We start from the raw sequence: 18,329 nt of genomic DNA on the forward strand, positions 1-18,329 counted from the left end.
GTGTTTTTTTTTTTTTTTTTTTTTTTTGAGATGGAGTCTCGCTGTGTGGCCCGGGCTGGAGTGCAGTGGCCGGATTTCAGCTCACTGCAAGCTCCGCCTCCCGGGTTCACGCCATTCTCCTGCCTCAGCCTCCCGAGTAGCTGGGACTACAGGCGCCGCCACCTCGCCCGGCTAGTTTTTTGTTTTTAGTAGAGACAGGGTTTCACCGTGTTAGCCAGGATGGTCTCGATCTCCTGACCTCGTGATCCGCCCGTCTCGGCCTCCCAAAGTGCTGGGATTACAGGCTTGAGCCACCGCGCCCGGCTAGATGGTGTTTTTAAATGCACAATGTGGAAACTTGTATGCCTTTAATTCAGGTATACAAGGCACTCTAGGCCCTGTGGAGGATACAAATGGAAAGGTCTGCTTTGGGATTGCTCAGTTAATGCACTTCTTAAAAGTAGTAGCGTATATGTGCAGTGACCTAGCTAGAGCAAGTAGTAGGTTAAGAGCAGGATCAACCTAATGCCTTTTGGTATGTAGTGGGCACTCAATAAATGTTATCTCTATCTGGGATTAGTTTCAATATGTGATCAGAACTTGTGGCCTGCTTTTGGTCCTGGCAGTCAGGAACACTTTGCACTTTTGCATGATGAGGTAGTAACAAGGAGGATCAAAACGTCATAGTGTTAGAAGAGAAAACTATTTAGGATCTTGGAATGACAGCTCAATTTTTCCTACCTTTGTCCTTATGAAATTGAAATTTTTGTATGTGTTGGGAGAAGGGGGATGGCATTATTTATGCTTCACGTGTGTTGATTTAGAATTAGTGGGATGGAAATGGTACAGGAAACTATTTGCATTTTAACTTGCTGATCTAAGTGTAGAATTCCTCCCCTCTCCCCGCCCCCAAAAAAGTAGTTGAACGCAGCAAATGAAATGACATAGCTCAGGGGGTACCCAGGTTTGATGATCCTGCCTTGCTCACTTGGGCCATTGCCCTGTTGAGTTGATATGCTTTGCATAACAGGCAATCTAGTCTCTGGGTAGGCAGTGTGATCAATCCAGGATCCAGTCATCCCCAGTTGAGCCTGAGGGTGACTGTAGAGGCATCAAAACGTTTTCTCTTTCTCTCTCTCTCTCTTTTTATAATCCTAAATGTCATTTCTAGATAGGAATAATTTTCTAGATAGGAATAATTCCCACTCCTACCCACAAATCAGAAAATTCATCCTTCAAATACAAGTTCTAAACTTGTATTTGAGCTTCTTTTTAATGGTGTTTATAGATAGTGTGTTCCAGTCTTGACAGTGATGCTCATTGGCACAGTGGGAACTCAGGTTATAGACATATCTCCTCAGTAGCCGGGCACCAATCCCAGTTTCAGCTCAGAGTTCTCAAAGTTCCACTACTATTTTATTTCCCTGTGTTCCAGAAGTCAGGATGACTGCCACTTTTACATAATAACCTCATTGATAGGGTACTTAGACTGGCTACTGTGGGCAGCTAGAGAGGAAGAAGACACAGCTCTTGCTTTTGAGGAGACTCTATTTATAGAGTACTCACTGCAAGGATCACCCTAATCTTTGTATGACACTTCTCATTGGTTGATCACACTCTATATCCCTGTGGCTCTGTGTGATTGATTAGAATGATTCTGTTGTTGGGTTAATGGTGGGATTGAATTTAAGGGTGTATGTTTTTGTTAACATTGTATCCTCAGGCTGGAAGAGCTATGTAAATATAATGGGCTACTGTTTAGCTGTTACTCTTTTTTTTAATATTTCAGTATGTTCAACTGCAGTTGTTTAACTAAATGAAAATATAATAAAGCAATGTGCTGATTTGGAACCCCAGTAATAATAGAAGTGATCATAGAAGTGATTATTTGTTCTAGTAGTAGTGGAAATTATCATAGTAGATGCAATAGTCGTATGGAAGTATGATGGCAAAGTAATGGTTTGCCAGTCATACAAACCAGAGGCTACAAGCTCACATGCCTAAATGCCAGGCAGGTAATGTAAATGAGTGAATTGAGTCCCATGGGAATGTATTAGGATTAGTGGGGACTCTGGTGTACTGGAGAACCCATGCCTTTATTTTTTTTTTATCTTTCATTTTAATTTCTTTTTATTGAGACAGGGTCTTGCTCTGTCACCCTGGCTGGAGTGCAGAGGAGCAATCACAGCTCACTGCAGCCTTGACCTCTGGGGCTCAAGTGATCTTGCCACCTCAGCCTCCCAAGTAGCTGGTACTACAGATGTGTGCCATCATGCCCAGCTAATTTTTTAATATTTTGTAGAGACAAGGTCTCACAATGTTGCTCAGGCTGGTTTCAAACTCCCAGACTCAAGCAATCCTACCACCTTGGCCTCCCAAAGTGCTGGGATTATAGGAATGAACCACCATGCTCAACCCATTCCCTTATTTAAAAGAGCCAACTGTTCCTTCTTCAACAGATTGTTACTGTTTTAGAATGCGGGCACAGAATGACCACCCTATTTTTCAGGAGAAACTGGAAATTTAAATCATTGTGTTTTCTAATTGCTGGAAACTAGTTAAAAATATTTTTGTTTGTTTGTTTTTTTTCTTGAGACAGAGTCCCGCTCTGTCACCCAGGCTGGAGTGCAGTGGCCGGATCTTGGCTCACTGCAAGCTCCGCCTCCCGGGTTCATGCCATTCTCCTGCCTCAGCCTCCCGAGTAGCTGGGACTACAGGCGTCCGCCACCTCGCCCGGCTAGTTTTTTTGTATTTTTGTAGTAGAGACGGGGTTTCACCGTGTTAGCCAGGATAGTCTCGATCTCCTGACCTCGTGATCCGCCCATCTCGGCCTCCCAAAGTGCTGGGATTACAGGCTTGAGCCACCGCGCCCAGCCTTAAAAATATTTTTAAGCCTTTTTCAGGCCAAACAAAATATGTCTGTGGACTGGATTCTGCCCAATGGCTACTGGATGATGACCCTCAATAAACAAAATGGGCAGGCCTTATGAGACTTAATCACTGCAGTTCTCTATGCATAATCACATAGACTTTTTCTTTGTCCTACTCTGCCAGCTGTCACCTTTATACCTTGGGTGCCCTGAGTGGCTAAAAGATGGAGTGAGATAGAGAAACTTTGTTTCATTTTTCATCTCTAAGCTGGCAGAAGGGACAGCTTTGGACATATTAGCTTCCTTATAAATTATTCTTGAGATACTCTCAGAATCTCCACAGTGGGAGGAGATGGCATGCCAGAGCTGAGGTACACTGTTCACCTGATTATCAGGTCTGGGAGGATTTTCCAGTGATGCCTTGTCAGGGCACCAGCTTTTTTCCCAGTTTAACCTTCTTTTACTTCCACCCTTTGAGTAAATTTCTTGAGCTCAGTAAGTTGTTTCCTAGTTTAGTAACTTTGGTTATTCTCAGTAAAGCGCATAACTATGGTGTGTTCCTAGGCCATCTCTGGAAATGTTAAAAGATCTGCATCTTTAGTGTTTCTCTGGCTTTTTTTATTTTTTAGATGGAGTCTTGCTCTGTCACCCAGGCTAGAGTGCAGTGGCGTGATCTCGGCTCACTGTAACCTCCGCCTCCCGGGTTCAAGCAATTCTCCTGCCTTAGCCTCCTGAGTAGTTGGGACTACAGGTGTGCGCCACCACACCCGGCTAATTTTTGTGTTTTTAGTAGAGATGGGGTTTCACCATATTGGCCAGGCTGGTCTTGAACTCTTGACCTCGTGATCCGCCCGCCTTGGCCTCCAAAAGTGCTGGGTTTACAGGCGTGAGCCACCGCGCCCTGCCTTCTCTGGCTTTTAAACAGATTGAGTGAACATAAACCTTAGAAGGGCCTATTGCTGGTCCTTCAGCTCCCTACTACCATCTACCTTTTCAGAAGATCTATCGGTTTTCTTGATTTGTGCAGCTCTGTATTAGACACAAAGGCATCATGAAAAAGAAAAACAAACTTGCGCTTTTGCCTCTGGATAATTTATTTGCTAGTTGGATAAGGACAATTTTTTTTGAGACAGAGTCTCTCTCTGCCACCCAAGCTGGAATGCAGTGATGTGAGATCTCGGCTCACTGCAACCTTTGCCTCTCAGGCTGAAGTGATCCTCCCATCTCAGCCTCCTGAGTAGCTGGGACTATAGGCGCTTGCCACCAAGCCTGCCTGATTTTTGTATTTTTTGTAGAGACAGGGTTTTACCATGTTGCCCAGAGTGCAGTGGTGTCATCATAGCTCATTGCAGCCTTGATTTTTTGGGCTCAAGTGATCCTCCTGCTTTAGCCTCCCTAATAGCTCGGACTTCAGGCACGTACCACTATGTCCCACTACTTTTTATTTTTATTTTTTAAATTTATGTTGCCTAGGCTGGTCTCTGACTCCTAAGCTCAAGCATTCCTCCTGCTTTGGCCTCCTACAGTGCTGGGATTACCAATGAGAACTACTGCACCTGGCCAAGGAAAATGTTTAAAAGTGATTAAGAGGCCAGGCGCGGTAGCTCATGCCTGTAATCCCAGCACTTTGGGAAGTCAAGGCAGGCAGATCACCTGAGGTCAGGAATTCAAGGCCAGCTTGGCCAACATTGTGAAACCCTGTTTTTACTAAAAATATAAAAATTAGCTAGGTGTGGTGGTGGGCGCCTGTAATCCCAGCTACTCGGGAGGCTGAGGCAGGAGAATCACTTGAACCCTGGAGGTGGAGGTTGCAATGAGCCAAGATCGTGCCGCTGTACTCCAGCCTGGATGACAAGAGCAAAACTCCGTCTCAAAACAAAAAAACAAAAACCAAACCAAACAAAAAAACCATAAAAGCAATTAAAAAAAAAAACAACTTAAACACTAGTGTACTAAAAACAGCTATTTAGAGCCAAAGAAAATAAGACATATATGAATAATTGACAGTTATATTAAAAATTATATATTTCACAAAAATATGAATGTGCAAATAACACTTGAGGAGATGTCAGGAAGATAGATGTGAAGAAAGAAGCATTATGATTTAGCTGGTAGGTAAATGTGGGTTCTTTTTACCTGTATGGAAGGTTTGTGACTTCTGGTAGAGAAGCAAATACAGAACACCAAAAAAAGGTTTGCCAGTGTGGCTCAGAGTCATTGTCTTCTACAAAGTCATTTTTCTCGTGAGGTGGATGTGTGCTGTACCACTCTTGAAGAGTCAATCTTGATGTAGTTAATTCATTTGTTCATCCAGTATTTATTGATCATTTTTCTTACTATGTGTCAGGCTTTGGAGATAAAAAGGTAAATAAATCATGGTCTTTCCCTCTGAGATAGAGCCTGATAGTCCCATGGTGGAGATATACTAAATAAATAATTATAAATTGGTATGAGATGTGTTTATTTTTATTTTCATTTATTTATTTGAGGCAGAGTCTCACTCTGTCACCCAGGCTGGAGTGCAGTGGCACAGTCATAGCTCAGGGCAACCTGGAACTCGTCGGCTCAGGTGATCCTCCTGCCTTAGCCTCCCAAGTAGCTGGGACAACAGGTGTGCGCCACCACACCTGGCCAGTTTTTCTTTATGTTTTGTAGATGCAGAGTCTCGCCATGTTGCCTAGGCTGGTCTTGAACTTCTAGGCTCAACTGATGCTCCTGCCTTGGCCTCCCAAAGTGCTGGGATCACAGACATCAGCCACTGTGCCTGGCCAAGATATGTTTAAATAGAGATAGGTACAAAGTGCTGTGGGTGGCCGGGTGTGGTGGCTCATACCTGTAATCCCAGCACTTTGAGAGACTGAGGCAGGCAGATCACTTGAGGTCAGGAATTTGAGACCAGGAGTTTGAGACCAGCCTGGCCAACATGGCCCAACTCTACTGAAAATACTAAAAAAGTGGAAAAAAGGGCTGGACTTAGTGGCTTACGCCTGTAATCCCAGCACTTTGGGAGGCCGAGGCAGGCAGATCACCTGAGGCTGGGAGTTTGAGACCAGCCTGACTAACATGGAGAAACCTCGTCTCTACTAAAAATATAAAATCGGCCGAGCATGGTGGTGCATGAATGTAATCCCAGCTACTCAGGAGGTTGAGGCAGGAGAATCGCTTGAACCTGGGAGGCGGAGGTTACAGTGAGCTGAGACTGTGCCATTGGACTCCAGCCTGGGCAACAAGGGGGAAACGCTGTCTAAAAAAAAAAAAAAAAAAAAAGTGGAAAATAAATAAATAAATAAAGTGGTTGTAAGCTTGTTCTTAGAACCACTGTGATATTCTGACTCCCTCATTGACTTTTGGATGGAATGAGTAAGGGTTTATCAGGTGGACAAGAGTGAGAAAAAACATTCAGAATAGAAAGGGAACTTCATATGCAAAGGCAAAGAGGCAGCAAAGACCATGACTTTAAAAAGTAGGAATGACGGGGCACGGTGGCTCACACCTATAATCCCAGCATTTTGGGAGTCTGAGGCAGGCAGATTGCTTTGAGCTCTGGAGTTTGAGACCAGCCTGGGCAACATGACAAAATGTTGTCTCTACAAAAAATACAAAAAAATTAGCCAGGCTTGGTAGCTTGTGCCTGTATTTCTAGCTACTTGGGAGGCTGAGGTAGGAGGATCACTTGAGCCTGGGAAGCAGATGTTGCAGTGAGCCAAGATTGTACCACTGCACTCCAGCCTGGGCGACAGAATGAGACCCTGTCTCAAAAAAAAAAAAACCCAAAAAATAAAAAACAAAAGAACTTTTTAGGGTCTTTTATTTTATTATTTTTTGAGCTGGTGTCTTGCTCTGCTGCCCAGGCTGTAGTGGTGCAATCTTGGCTTACTCCACTTCCTGGATTCAAGCAATCCTCCTGCCTCAGCCTCCTGAATAGCTGGGATTACAGGCCCCTGCCATCATGCCCAGCTAATTTTTGTATTTTTAGTAGAGTGGGGATTTCACCATGCTGTCCAGGCTGGTCTCAAACTCCTGACCTCGGTTGATCTGCCCGCCTTAGCCTCCCAAAGTGCTGGGATTACAGGCATGAGCCACTGCCCCCAGCCGAGGGTCTATTTTATACAAAGAATATGTGTAGCATATATGGGGCACCAGTGGCTGCCACCCAGCTTGAAAAACAACATTACCAAAACTGAGGCTGCATGTATGCCCTTCCCTGTTAGTTCCCTGACACTCCCTGCCCCTTGCCACTATTCTCAGTTTTTTTTGTGAGCTTCTCTGGGGTATAGTCCTAGAAGTGGAATTGCTGTAATACAGGATATGAAGTGCTTTAGCTTTGTAAGATAATGCCGAATTGTTATACAAATTCATATTAATTTAGATACATAACAGCCATTTGGTCTGCATTTTTTTACCAATTTAAGAAGAATTGTTTTTTTTTTTTTGGAGACAGGGTCTTACTCTGTTGCCCAGGCTGGAGTACAGTAGTGTGATCATGGCTCACTGCAGCCTTGACCTCCTAGGCTCAAGTGATCACTTCAGCCTCGCAAGTAGCTGGGACTACAGGCACGTGCCACCATGCCCTACTAATTTTTAAATTTTTTGTAGAGATGGAGTTTTGCCATGTTGCCCAGGCTGTTCTCAAACTCCTGGGCTCAAGTGATTCTCCTGCATCGGCCTCCTGAAATGCTGGATTACAGGCGTGAGCACCTGGCCTTTTAAGTATTATCAGATTTAAAGTGTTTTGCTATTTCAGGAATATAAAGTGGTATATCATTATAATCTTATTTTGTAATTTTCCTGATTATTAATGAAGCTAATAATCTTTTCATGTATTTATTTGCTGTTTATGTTTCCTATTCTATGAAACGCCTATGCATGTCTGTTACCAATTTTGGGGAGGGGTTATATGTGTAGTTCTTGTAGTTTTGCAGCAGTTATTGTATGCTCTGTATATTATTCCTTTATTAGTTATATGTGCTACAAATATTTTCTTCTGGTTTGTGCCTTATCTTTTCCCTCTTTTTTATGGTATCTTTTGAACAGACATTTTAAATTTTAACATTGTTGAATTCACCGATTTTTTAAAGAGGTTTTACTTTTTGTTTCCTGTTTAGGTACTTCTCCCTTATGCTGAGTTTATTAAAATACTGTCCTGTAGCTAGGTGCTGTGGCGCACACCTGTTGTCTCAGCTATCCAGGAGGCTGACGTGGAAGGATTGCTTGAGCGTAGGAGTTTGAGTCCAGGTTCGGCAACATAGCAAGACCCTATCTCTAAAAAAAAAAACCAAAAAGAAAATATTCTCATATATTAGCTTCTAAGAGATTTCAAGTTTTGCTTTTCATATTTAAATAACCTGAGATATATTTTTGGTATTCCATTAAATAAGAATCCAATTTATTGTTTCTTTTTCTTCTGCTTTTGTTTGGATATAGACAGAGTTGCCAAGTGATACAGTGACTCCTCTTTGGATCCTGTTGAGGTAACTGGGATGCCACAGAGCACTGGGGGAATGTTCTAGACCCAGCTTTAAATGGACAGTGCTTTCAAGGGTACATGTTACTCAGAGTCTCTGGACCAGTGGCTTATCTGGCTAAGGGTATTAGTTGGTATTTATTTAGTTGTTCCCTCTCTTATTTATTTTTTTCTATTAATTTTTCATTTGTGTGGGTACATAATGGATGTATTTCTCTTGTTATCTCTGACACAAGATAAATCTTAAGTTTGTTTCTACTATACTTTTATGAGGTTTCTGCAGGCCTTTATGACCTTGTGACAAGGGATTTCTCGGCCATTGGCTACCAGACAGCAAGTGGTTCATCAGTTTCCCATCTGAAGCTGAAGGGCACAACTGTTTGGAGATTCCCTGAGTGAGGAGACATACACTCAGAGACCTAGAAGGAGATTAGGCAGCTCAGCATAATACTTGAAAATAATTCCTCTTCATTCCCTAGATGTTTCTTTTTTTTATGAGACAGAGTCTCACTCTGTTGCCCAGGCTGGAATGCAGTGGTGTGATCTCGGCTCACTGCAACCTCTGCCTCCTGGGTTCAAGTGATTCTCCTGCCTCAGCCTCCCAAGCAGCTGGGATTACAGGTGCGTGTCACCATACCTGGCTAATTTTTGTATTTTTAGTTGAGGCAGGGTTTCACCATGTTGGCCAGGCTGGTCTTGAACTCCCAACCTCAGGTGATCTGCCCACCTCAGCCTCCCAAAGTGCTGGGATTATAGGTGTGAGCCACTGCGCCCAGCCCTGGATGTTTCTTTTTTACGATGATTTTTTGCTTAGACCTTTGCTATCTTAGAAAGTGGTTAGTTCTTTCCTAAAGAGCTTATTCATTTTTAGTAAATCCGTTGATTAAAATTTAAAAGTAGTTAATAGGTAATATATGTTTGTGACACAAAATTCAAAAGGTAAAAAAGAATATACAGAGAAAAGTTAGTCTTCCTTTCACTCCTCCACCACTCAGTTCCCTAGTCATCTGGTTTCTTTCCCTGGAGGCAGCAACCTCTTAGCAGTTTCTTACAAGTCCTTCCAGAGACCTAGAGCATATTCATCTTGCCTACATGATTTAAGGAAGGGGAAATACGAGGAGAGATTTAATATTTTCTCTTCTGATTCTTTAAATCATTTTTGAATTTATCTTTCCTTTATTTCTAAGTTCTCCTCCTCCTCCTCATAAGAGAGGATGGTTGTACATTCATATCATTGAACCTTCTCAGAAGAGAACATTGTTGTATTCCTAGAGCATGTGGAAAGCAGATAGTCTTCTGAGACTAACCTAGTTCTTTAAATTGTCATTAATATAAATCTTGTGTTGGATTCCCTTGTGGACTGGGGACGTGTTGTGGGCATGGACACATTATTATTATTATTATTTTATTTTATTTTTTTATTTTTTTGAGACGGAGTCTCACTCTGTCGCCCAGGCTGGAGTACAGTGGTGCAATCTCGGCTCACTGCAAACTCTGCCTCCCGGGTTCATGCCATTCTCTTGCCTCAGCCTCCTGAGTAGCTGGGACTACAGGCGCCCCCCCACCATGCCCGGTTAATTTTTTTGTATTTTTAGTAGAGATGGGGTTTCACTGTGTTAGTCAGGATGGTCTCGATCTTCTGACCTTGTGATCCGCCCACCTCAGCCTTACAAAGTGTTGGGATTACAGGTGTGAGCCACCGCGTCTGGCCTATTATTATTTTTTTAAGACAGAGTCTCGCTTTGTTGCCCAGGCTGGAGTGCAGTGGCACAAACGCACTCTCGATCTACTGCAGCCTCGATCTGTCGGCCTCAAGCAATCCTCCCACCTCAGCCTCCCTACCAGCTGGGACTACTGGTGTGCACCACCACACCTGGCTAATTTTTGTATTTTTTGTAGAGACAGGGTTCGCCATGTTGCCGAGGCTGGTCCCGAACTCCTGGGCTCAAACAATCTGCCCACCTCAGCCTTCCACAGTGTTGGGGTTTAAAGGTGTGAGCTACTGCGCCTGGCCCCTGGACAAAATTTGTACCAGTTTCTTTTTTCTTTGTCATGGTGGTTTTCATGCTTTTCACTTTCTGGGGGGCCTCATGTTACGCAAAATATGCAGATTGAGCTATTTGCTGAGTACATTTCTTTCTCTATATCTCTGGCTGTGTCTCAGTTTTCATATCTATTCCACTAAACTGTATAAATGCCTCAAGGGCAGAAATTGTATACCTCTTATCATTATTAATGTTTAATTATATTGATAGTACGGTAATACTTTCTTTTTGTAAAAAAAGAGAAAGTATTTTTTTTCTTTTTTTGAGATGGAGTCTGGCTCCATTGCCCAGGCTGGAGTACAGTGGTGTAATCTCAGCTCGCTTTAACCTCTGCCTCCCAGGTTCAAGCAATTCTTCTGCCTCAGCCACCCAAGTAAACTGGGATTACAGGCGCTCTCCACCACGCCTGGCCAGTTTTTGTGTTTTGAATGGAGATGGGTTTCACTATGTTGACCAGGCTGGTCTGGAGCTCAGGTGATTTACCTGCCTTGGCACTCCTGAAGTGCTGGGATTACAGGTGCGAGCCACAGTGCCTGACCTTTTTGTAAAAGATTGAAACATTACAGATCCATCCTGGGCAACAAAGTGAGACCCCATCTCTACAAAAAAATACAAAAATTAGTTGGGTGTGGTGGTGTGCGCCTGAAGTCCCTGCTACTCAGGAGGCTAAGGCAGGAGGATTACTTGAACCCAAGAGTTCAGGTCTGCAGTGAGGCATGACAGTGCCACAGGACTCCAACCTGGGTGACAGAGTGAGACCCTGTCTCAAAAAAACCCCAAAAGACAAAAACATTACAGATAGGGCTCAAGTATCCTCTGATTGCACCCTGATTTCGTAGCACCTTCTTTAGGGATAGTTATGGTTATAAGTTCGGGTATATTAGCACAGACCTTTTATTTTGTATTTACGTATCATATTAATGCTTTCTTGCTGTAAGTTAATATGAGTTTTCAGAACTTTTCAAAGGTCTTGTGACTGTCACTGTCCAGTTTTCTGGAACTGACTGGGCCAGTTGGATGCAGTCACTTATTTATATTTTATATTTATATTTATATTTATATATTTTTAGAGATAGTGTCTTGCTCTATGACGCAGGCTGGAGTGCAGTTGCGGGATCATAGCTCTCTGCAGCCTCGAACTCCTGAGCTCAAGTGATCCTCCTGCCTCAGCCTCCTCAGTAACTAGGACTACAGGTGTGTGCCACCATGTCTAGCTAATTTTTTACTTTTGTTTTTTTGGTAGAGACTGGGTCTCACTGTTTGCCCAGGCTGGTCTCAACTCCTGGGCTCAACTGATTCTCCTGCCTTGGATACCCAAAGTGCTGGGACTGCATGTGTGAGCCACTTCACCTGGCCTGGATGCAGCCTTTAGGCTGATATTGCAATTGTGGTTCTAAACCAACGCTATGCTTCCAACAACCTTTATTCTCTTCTTTAACTTGAATCTTCACTGTTACTTTATTGAGTAGATAAAAAAGAACAAAGGGAAGGCTATGTATTTAGGGGAGAGCGAGAGAGAGTGTCTTGTTATGTTGCCCAGGCTGGTCTCAAATTCCTGTACTCAAGCAATCCTCCCGCCTTGTCCTCCCGAAGTGCTAGGATTATAGGCATGAGCCACCACGTTTGGCCAGAAATACTGTTTTTAACAAGCTGACATTATAGTTGTATCTGTGTACTTAAAGGCATCATAGAACTTTGGGAACAATTGACTTTGAAGAATTTAACATGCTTCCTGAGGATTGTTGAGGTGCATTTGAAAAGTTTTCTGGATTGACTTCCTTTGAGTTGTATCTTGAACTACCTTGAACTTCTAAAGACCCCCTAGGAGAGCCAGATAGTTGGATTCATAACATAAGATGGACTTCATCTCATTTTAGTATTACAGATTTTTTTTTTTTGAAATGGAGTTTCACTCTTGTTGCCCAGGCTGGAGTGCAATGGTGTGATCTTGGCTCATCACAACTTCTGCCTCCCGGGTTCAAGCAATTCTCCTACCTCAGCCTCCCGAGTAGCTGAGATTACAGGCATGCATCACCATGCTTGGCTAATTTTTTGTGTTTTTAGTGGAGAGGGGGTTTCTCCATGTTGGTCAGGCTGACCTTGAACTCCCGACCTCAGGTGATCCACCTGCCTCGGCCTCCCAAAGTGCTGGGATTACAGGCCTGAGCCACCGCACCTGGCTAACAGATTTTATGAGTATAGAAAATGTTGGTACTGGCTAGGCGCCTGTACTGGCCCACGCCTGTAATCCAAGCACTTTGGGAGGCCCAGCCGGGCAAATTACCTGAGGTCTGGAGTTTGAGACCAGCCTGACTAACATGGAGAAACCCCGTCTCTACTGAAAAAAATACAAAATTAGCTGGATATGGTGGCGCATGCCTGTAATCCCAGCTACTCGGGAGGCTGAGGCAGGAGAATTGCTTGAACCTGGGAGGCTAAGGCAGGAGAATTGCTTGAACCTGGGAGGCAGAGGTTGTGGTAAGCTGAGATCGTGCCATTGCACTCCAGCCTGGGCAACAAGAGTGAAACTCCGCCTCAAAAAAAACAAAAACAAAAAAAGAAAGAAAATCTTAGTACTGAAAAGTTAAGTCACAATTCTAACCTTATCAGGTACCGATTTTTAAGCTTGGGTATGCTTTGGGTAACCAAATATTAACCAGACTATTATCCTAACTGTTTTGGTAGGTTTGCCAAGATGGTGGATAAGAATATTTACATCATTCAAGGGGAGATTAACATTGTGGTTGGGGCCATCAAACGAAATGCCCGATGGAGCACCCATACACCACTGGTAAGTAGGAAATGGATAAATAGCCTGGTCACCAAGTTTTTGTAGGGGATCTGTTGGCGTGGTTAAAGGAGTAATCAAATTCCTAGTAATGAGAGTAGTAGGAATTCAGAGTTGTTCTTGATATCTTGTTTTTTGTATACCAACTAGCATCAGATATATAGGCTGTCTTTTTTTTCCTCTGGGACCCAAAAGATGACACCATTCTACTTCTAAATATTTTTGTAAACAGCTTAAGCTAGTCCTGTGCCTGGGACCTCTTTAGTATGCCTAAAAGTGTCAGAAAGATTCCTTATTTTCTAATTCTTTAGGACTATAATTAGCTATCAAATTTATTTAAATCCGGGTAGTTACTGATACATAGAACATGACTTAGTGATGGTACTCCTTCTTGGGGGTTCAGCAAACTTCCATGTATAGAGTAGGCCATATCTTACTAATCAGATGAGTAAGAAACTTACCTGTTATACAGTTGGCTTTCTTTGTTATATATGTTTGAGGATTTTTTTTTGTAGAATTGTGTAAAACAATTTTTGGCACAGTTGTAAAAACGAGTTTAGAAATTGACATCTTGGGAGTTTATATGAACATAACTGGTAAGTGCATTTGGAAATTTCTCAAGTTCTTTCATAAAAATATATTGATTTAGAGGTGAGAATGGCATCAGGAGTATCTTTGAAATGAATATGTATGATGACATAATGGTTGAAATGAATATGTATGATGACATAATGGGTATGAAAAAGGAGAGAAGACAGAATAATACACATAGAAAGGACCTGGCAATCTGTAGTAGCTTGAGTGCTATGGTGATGATATAGATTAGCACTTAAGGATTCACTATTTTGGATAAGCCCAGAGTATCTCTACGAAATAAGAGATTAGGGAACAGAAAGATATGAACTATGGCTAATTTTCTTTTCCTCAGAAGGAAGACTTACAGGATTTTCTGATTGGATTCAGAGAAAGAGCCCTTGATCTGTCCTTTATTTTCCTTTTCCTCTTTTGGCCCAATAATGACTTACTTTTAATCTATGTGTCCTACAGGATGAAGAACGGGATCCTCTGCTGCATAGTTTCGGTCATCTAAAGGAGGTTTTAAACAATATAACAGGTAAGTCTCCATATGTATGTGAATTACTAATTTTGGTAAAAAAATGTGTGTTTGATTTATTGAAAGGATGGACAAACTTTTTTTATAAAGGACTTTGTAGTAAATAATTTAGCCTCTGTGGGCCATGCACAACTGCACAACTACTTAATTCTGCCTTAGTAACTCAAAAGCAGCCGTAGATAATACATAAATGAATGAGCAATATATTTTTTCTTTTTTGTTTATTTTATAGAGACAGGGTCTTGCTGTGTTGCCCAGGCTGGTTTCAAATGCCTGAGCTCAAGCAATCCTCCTGTCTTGGCCTCTCAAAGTGTTGGGATTCCAGGCTTAAGCCACTGTGCCTGGCCTATATTTTCTTTTTTTTTTTTTTTTTTTCTGAGGAAGAGCCTCACTCTATTGCCCAGGCTGGAGTGCAGTGTGGTTAACGCCTGGTTTAGAGCTCTTTGCTCTATATTGCTTCTGTACATGTGACTAGAGAATAATATACACATTAAATGCCTTATATTTGTGTGTGTGTGTTTATTTTGCATATATACATATACACACACACACACACACTGGCAGGGAAGGAGGAAAGTGTCAAAACCAAGGGGATGTAGATACAGGCTGAAAGGGAAAGCTTCAGAGCTATGTTCCTTTATTGGCCATAAAGGGCTTCTGCAGTGTATAACCCTGGAGTGCTTTTTGCTAGTGACATATGTCAGACTGTAATTGGATGGTGTTTCGGCTTCTGCAAATTAAACAAACAATAAATAAGAAAATTTCTTCTTTTCATTAGAAATATGGGAGAATATCTGGAGAAAAATTTTTTTTACTTTCCTAAACATGGGCTAAAGTTGAGACGGAGTCTCGCTCTGTCGCCCAGGCTGGAGTGCAGTGGCACAGTCTCGGCTCACTGCAAGCTCTGTCTCCTGGGTTCACGCCATTCTCCTACCTCAGCCTCCTGAGTAGCTGGGACTACAGGTGCCCGCCACCTCGCCTGGCAGATTTTATGTATTTTTAGTAGAGACGGGGTTTCACCATGTTAGCCAGGATGGTCTCGATCATCTGACCTTGTGATCCACCCGCCTCAGCCTCCTAAAGTGCTGGGATTACAGGTGTGAGCCACCGCACCTGGCCCTTTTTTTTTTTTTTTTTGAAACAGTGTGTCTCTCTGTTGCCCAGGCTGGAGTGCAGTGGTGTGATCTCGGCTCACTGCAACCTCCATCTCCTAGATTCAAGCGATTTTCGTGCCGCAGCCTCCCAAGTATCTGGGATTACAGACATGCACCACCACACCTGGCTGATTTTTGTGTTTTTACTAGAGACGGAGTTTCACCATGTTGGCCAGGCTGGTCTCAGACTCTTGACCTCAGATGATCCACTTGCCTTGGCGTCCTAAGTGCTGGGAGTACAGACGTGAGCCACCGCGTCCAGCCCTATATTTTCTTTTTGTGAAGTGGTGCCATCTCGGCTCACTGCAACTTCTGCCTCTTGGGTTCAAGCAAATCTTCTGCCTCAGCCTCCTAACTGGGATTATAGGCATGTGCCACCATGCCTGGCTAATTTTTGTATTTTTAGTAGAGATCATGTTTCACCGTGTTGGCCAGGCTGGTCTCGAACTTCTGACCTCAAGTGATCCTCCCACCTTGGCCTCCCAACCGTATTTTCTTCAAAGGAGCAAATTACACTCAATTGAAACAGCTTTGGAAATGTTAGCCAAGAAGGATCAAGTGTAGAGGAGGCAATTGTTAACTAGTTAGCAGGGCAAATGCTGCTACTAGGTGACATGTTCTTATTTTATGGCCTGTACTGACTGGTACTTGACTGCTTTAGAATGTTGGCTACTTGCACAGATTTTTAAAAAAATTTTACAGATAAAGCTTACATATCCCAATTAGAAAGGAAATATAATGAATGGAGATTTATAGTTCTTTTTGTTTGGTTTTGAATTCAGAGTACTATCTTCTTTTTTTTTTTTTTTTGAGACAGAGTCTCGCTCTGTCGCCCAGGCTAGAGTGCAGTGGCCGGATCTCAGCTCACTGCAAGCTCCGCCTCCCGGGTTCAAGCCATTCTCCTGCCTCAGCCTCTCGAGTAGCCGGGACTACAGGTGCCCGCCACCGCGCCCGGCTAGTTTTTTGTATTTTTTAGTAGAGACAGGGTTTCACCATGTTAGCCAGGATGGTCTCGATCTCCTGACCTCGTGATCCGCCCGTCTCGGCCTCCCAAAGTGCTGGGATTACAGGCTTGAGCCACCGCGCCCGGCCCAGAGTACTATCTTCTTAAGAGATATTAAGAGGATCAAACAAGTTAATATAATTGGAAACACTTGATAAACATCTTATACACAGTGAAGGATTGTTGTTATAAGTGGCTGGCAATACCCTAAAATGACTGAGATCACCCTGGAGTAGCCTTGTAGGCCTTTTGGGCACTCTACAAACCTTGAGGAGCTGAGGTGGTGCTGCTATCCTCACAGAGCCACATTTCCTGCCTGCCATCAAATCCAGATCCCATGCTTCTTTTCTTCATGCTAACATGTCCCAAGATTTTACCTCAGAGACCATACCTGTGGTGAGTGATGCAGTCTAGGAATTGTAGACTATTTAAGAGCTATTGAAGTTGAGTCTGCCGCCTGATTTTCTTATGTCCTTGGGTTAGAAATCCAGCCAGATTATCTGCTCTTGGAACTAGAGTGTGTTCAAGAGCCAGTTCTCTCATTGGTAGCAGGAACATCTCTGGGTGTTGCTAAGCTTTTCCCTAGAGTGGGAAGGAAGGTAGTAGTGTTTTCCAAGGCCAACAGCTGTGGCATATATTGAAATGGTGCCTGCCAAAGTTGCTACATTGTTCTTGGTTTTTAGCATATTACCTGCCTGAGAAAATGACAGAGTAGACCTAAAATAGAGCATTTCATGGTCTTCCTATTGCTTCTGACCCCACACACAGTGCTGGCTCCCAGGAGCAGGTTTATGGGTCAGCTGTCCCTGTGGTCCTGGATTGTACAATCCATGACTAATTTCTTGTTTCTTTTACGGAAACAAACAGATTTTTCTGATTGGCAGTGTCAGGAGGACTGCTTTCCTGGAAGCTTATTAATGGTAGGAGGCTGGGAAAGGGTTTTGAACTTGGAGAGAAAACTGAAGGAAATGTGCTTGTGTTATATGACCAGTTAAGGTGTACCACTTAGATTGGAGGAGGGATGGCAGGAATTCTAGGACTTCTACCCAGTTTCTCATGAACCTGACTTGGATGTGGTTCTTTTTTGCAAAGGCTTTCTGTTTGCATTTTTCTAGGCTTTCTGCTGGCTTGATTGGTAAGACTATCACTGTTGGAAATGGGTGGTTCATTGGACATTGTCAGTAAACCAAAGTGATTTTTTTTCTTTGCTTGTAGAAAGAATCTTTAAAGTATAGGCCGGGCGCGGTGGCTCAAGCCTGTCATCCTAGCACTTTGGGAGGCTGAGATGGGTGGATCACGAGGTCAGGAGATCGAGACCATCCTGGCTAACGTGGTGAAACCCCGTCTCTACTAAAAAATACAAAAAACTAGCCAGGCAAGGTGGCGGGTGCCTATAGTCCCAGCTACTCAGGAGGCTGAGGCAGGAGAATGGCATAAACCTGGGAGGTGGAGCTTGCAGTGAGCTGAGATCCGGCCACTGCACTCTAGCCTGGGCGACAGAGCGAGACTCCGTCTCAAAAAAAAAAAAAAAAAGTGTGTAAGCACTACCTACACTACTCTTCCAGGAATATCATCTGATTATTGTGAAGGAAATAAGTCCTTTTCTCCAGTAAGGTTGGCTAAGTCCATACTAGTTATTCTTACAGATGTATGTCATTGGACCACATTTACAGTCAGTAGTTGCCCAAACTGTATAATGACTACAAGGTCTATAGCATTTAGAGTAATAAGATATTCTAATAATACCAAATTTGGAAAGAGGATTGCTCTTGGAAGAAAAAGGGTGTCCAAGAGCAAAGTTTGCATACTGTTACTTTGGATAAAGCCTTAGCTTACCACCAGTGAGAGAGACTTGACTGCTCGCCCTCATTTGGTCTTGAAGTCCTCTCAGGACTCCTTTTAGATTATTCTG

At 43.1% G+C, this 18,329-nt stretch overlaps 1 protein-coding gene across 3 annotated transcripts in view; it reads left to right on the top strand.

The window, feature by feature from the left end:
• The window catches only part of GBF1 (golgi brefeldin A resistant guanine nucleotide exchange factor 1), a 131,078-nt gene that overhangs the window by 1,438 nt on the left and 111,311 nt on the right, over positions 1 to 18,329 (top strand). For all 3 annotated transcript variants that reach the window (XM_025395808.1, XM_025395807.1, XM_025395809.1), the window contains exons 2-3: positions 13,044 to 13,149; positions 14,194 to 14,260. In XM_025395808.1, the coding sequence (XP_025251593.1) occupies positions 13,054 to 13,149; positions 14,194 to 14,260 (163 nt within the window). In that variant the 5' untranslated portion in view covers positions 13,044 to 13,053. The remainder of the gene's footprint in view (positions 1 to 13,043; positions 13,150 to 14,193; positions 14,261 to 18,329) is intronic.

Source organism: Theropithecus gelada, chromosome 9 (genome assembly GCF_003255815.1).
Source record: "Theropithecus gelada isolate Dixy chromosome 9, Tgel_1.0, whole genome shotgun sequence".
Taxonomy (NCBI): Eukaryota; Metazoa; Chordata; class Mammalia; order Primates; family Cercopithecidae; genus Theropithecus; species Theropithecus gelada.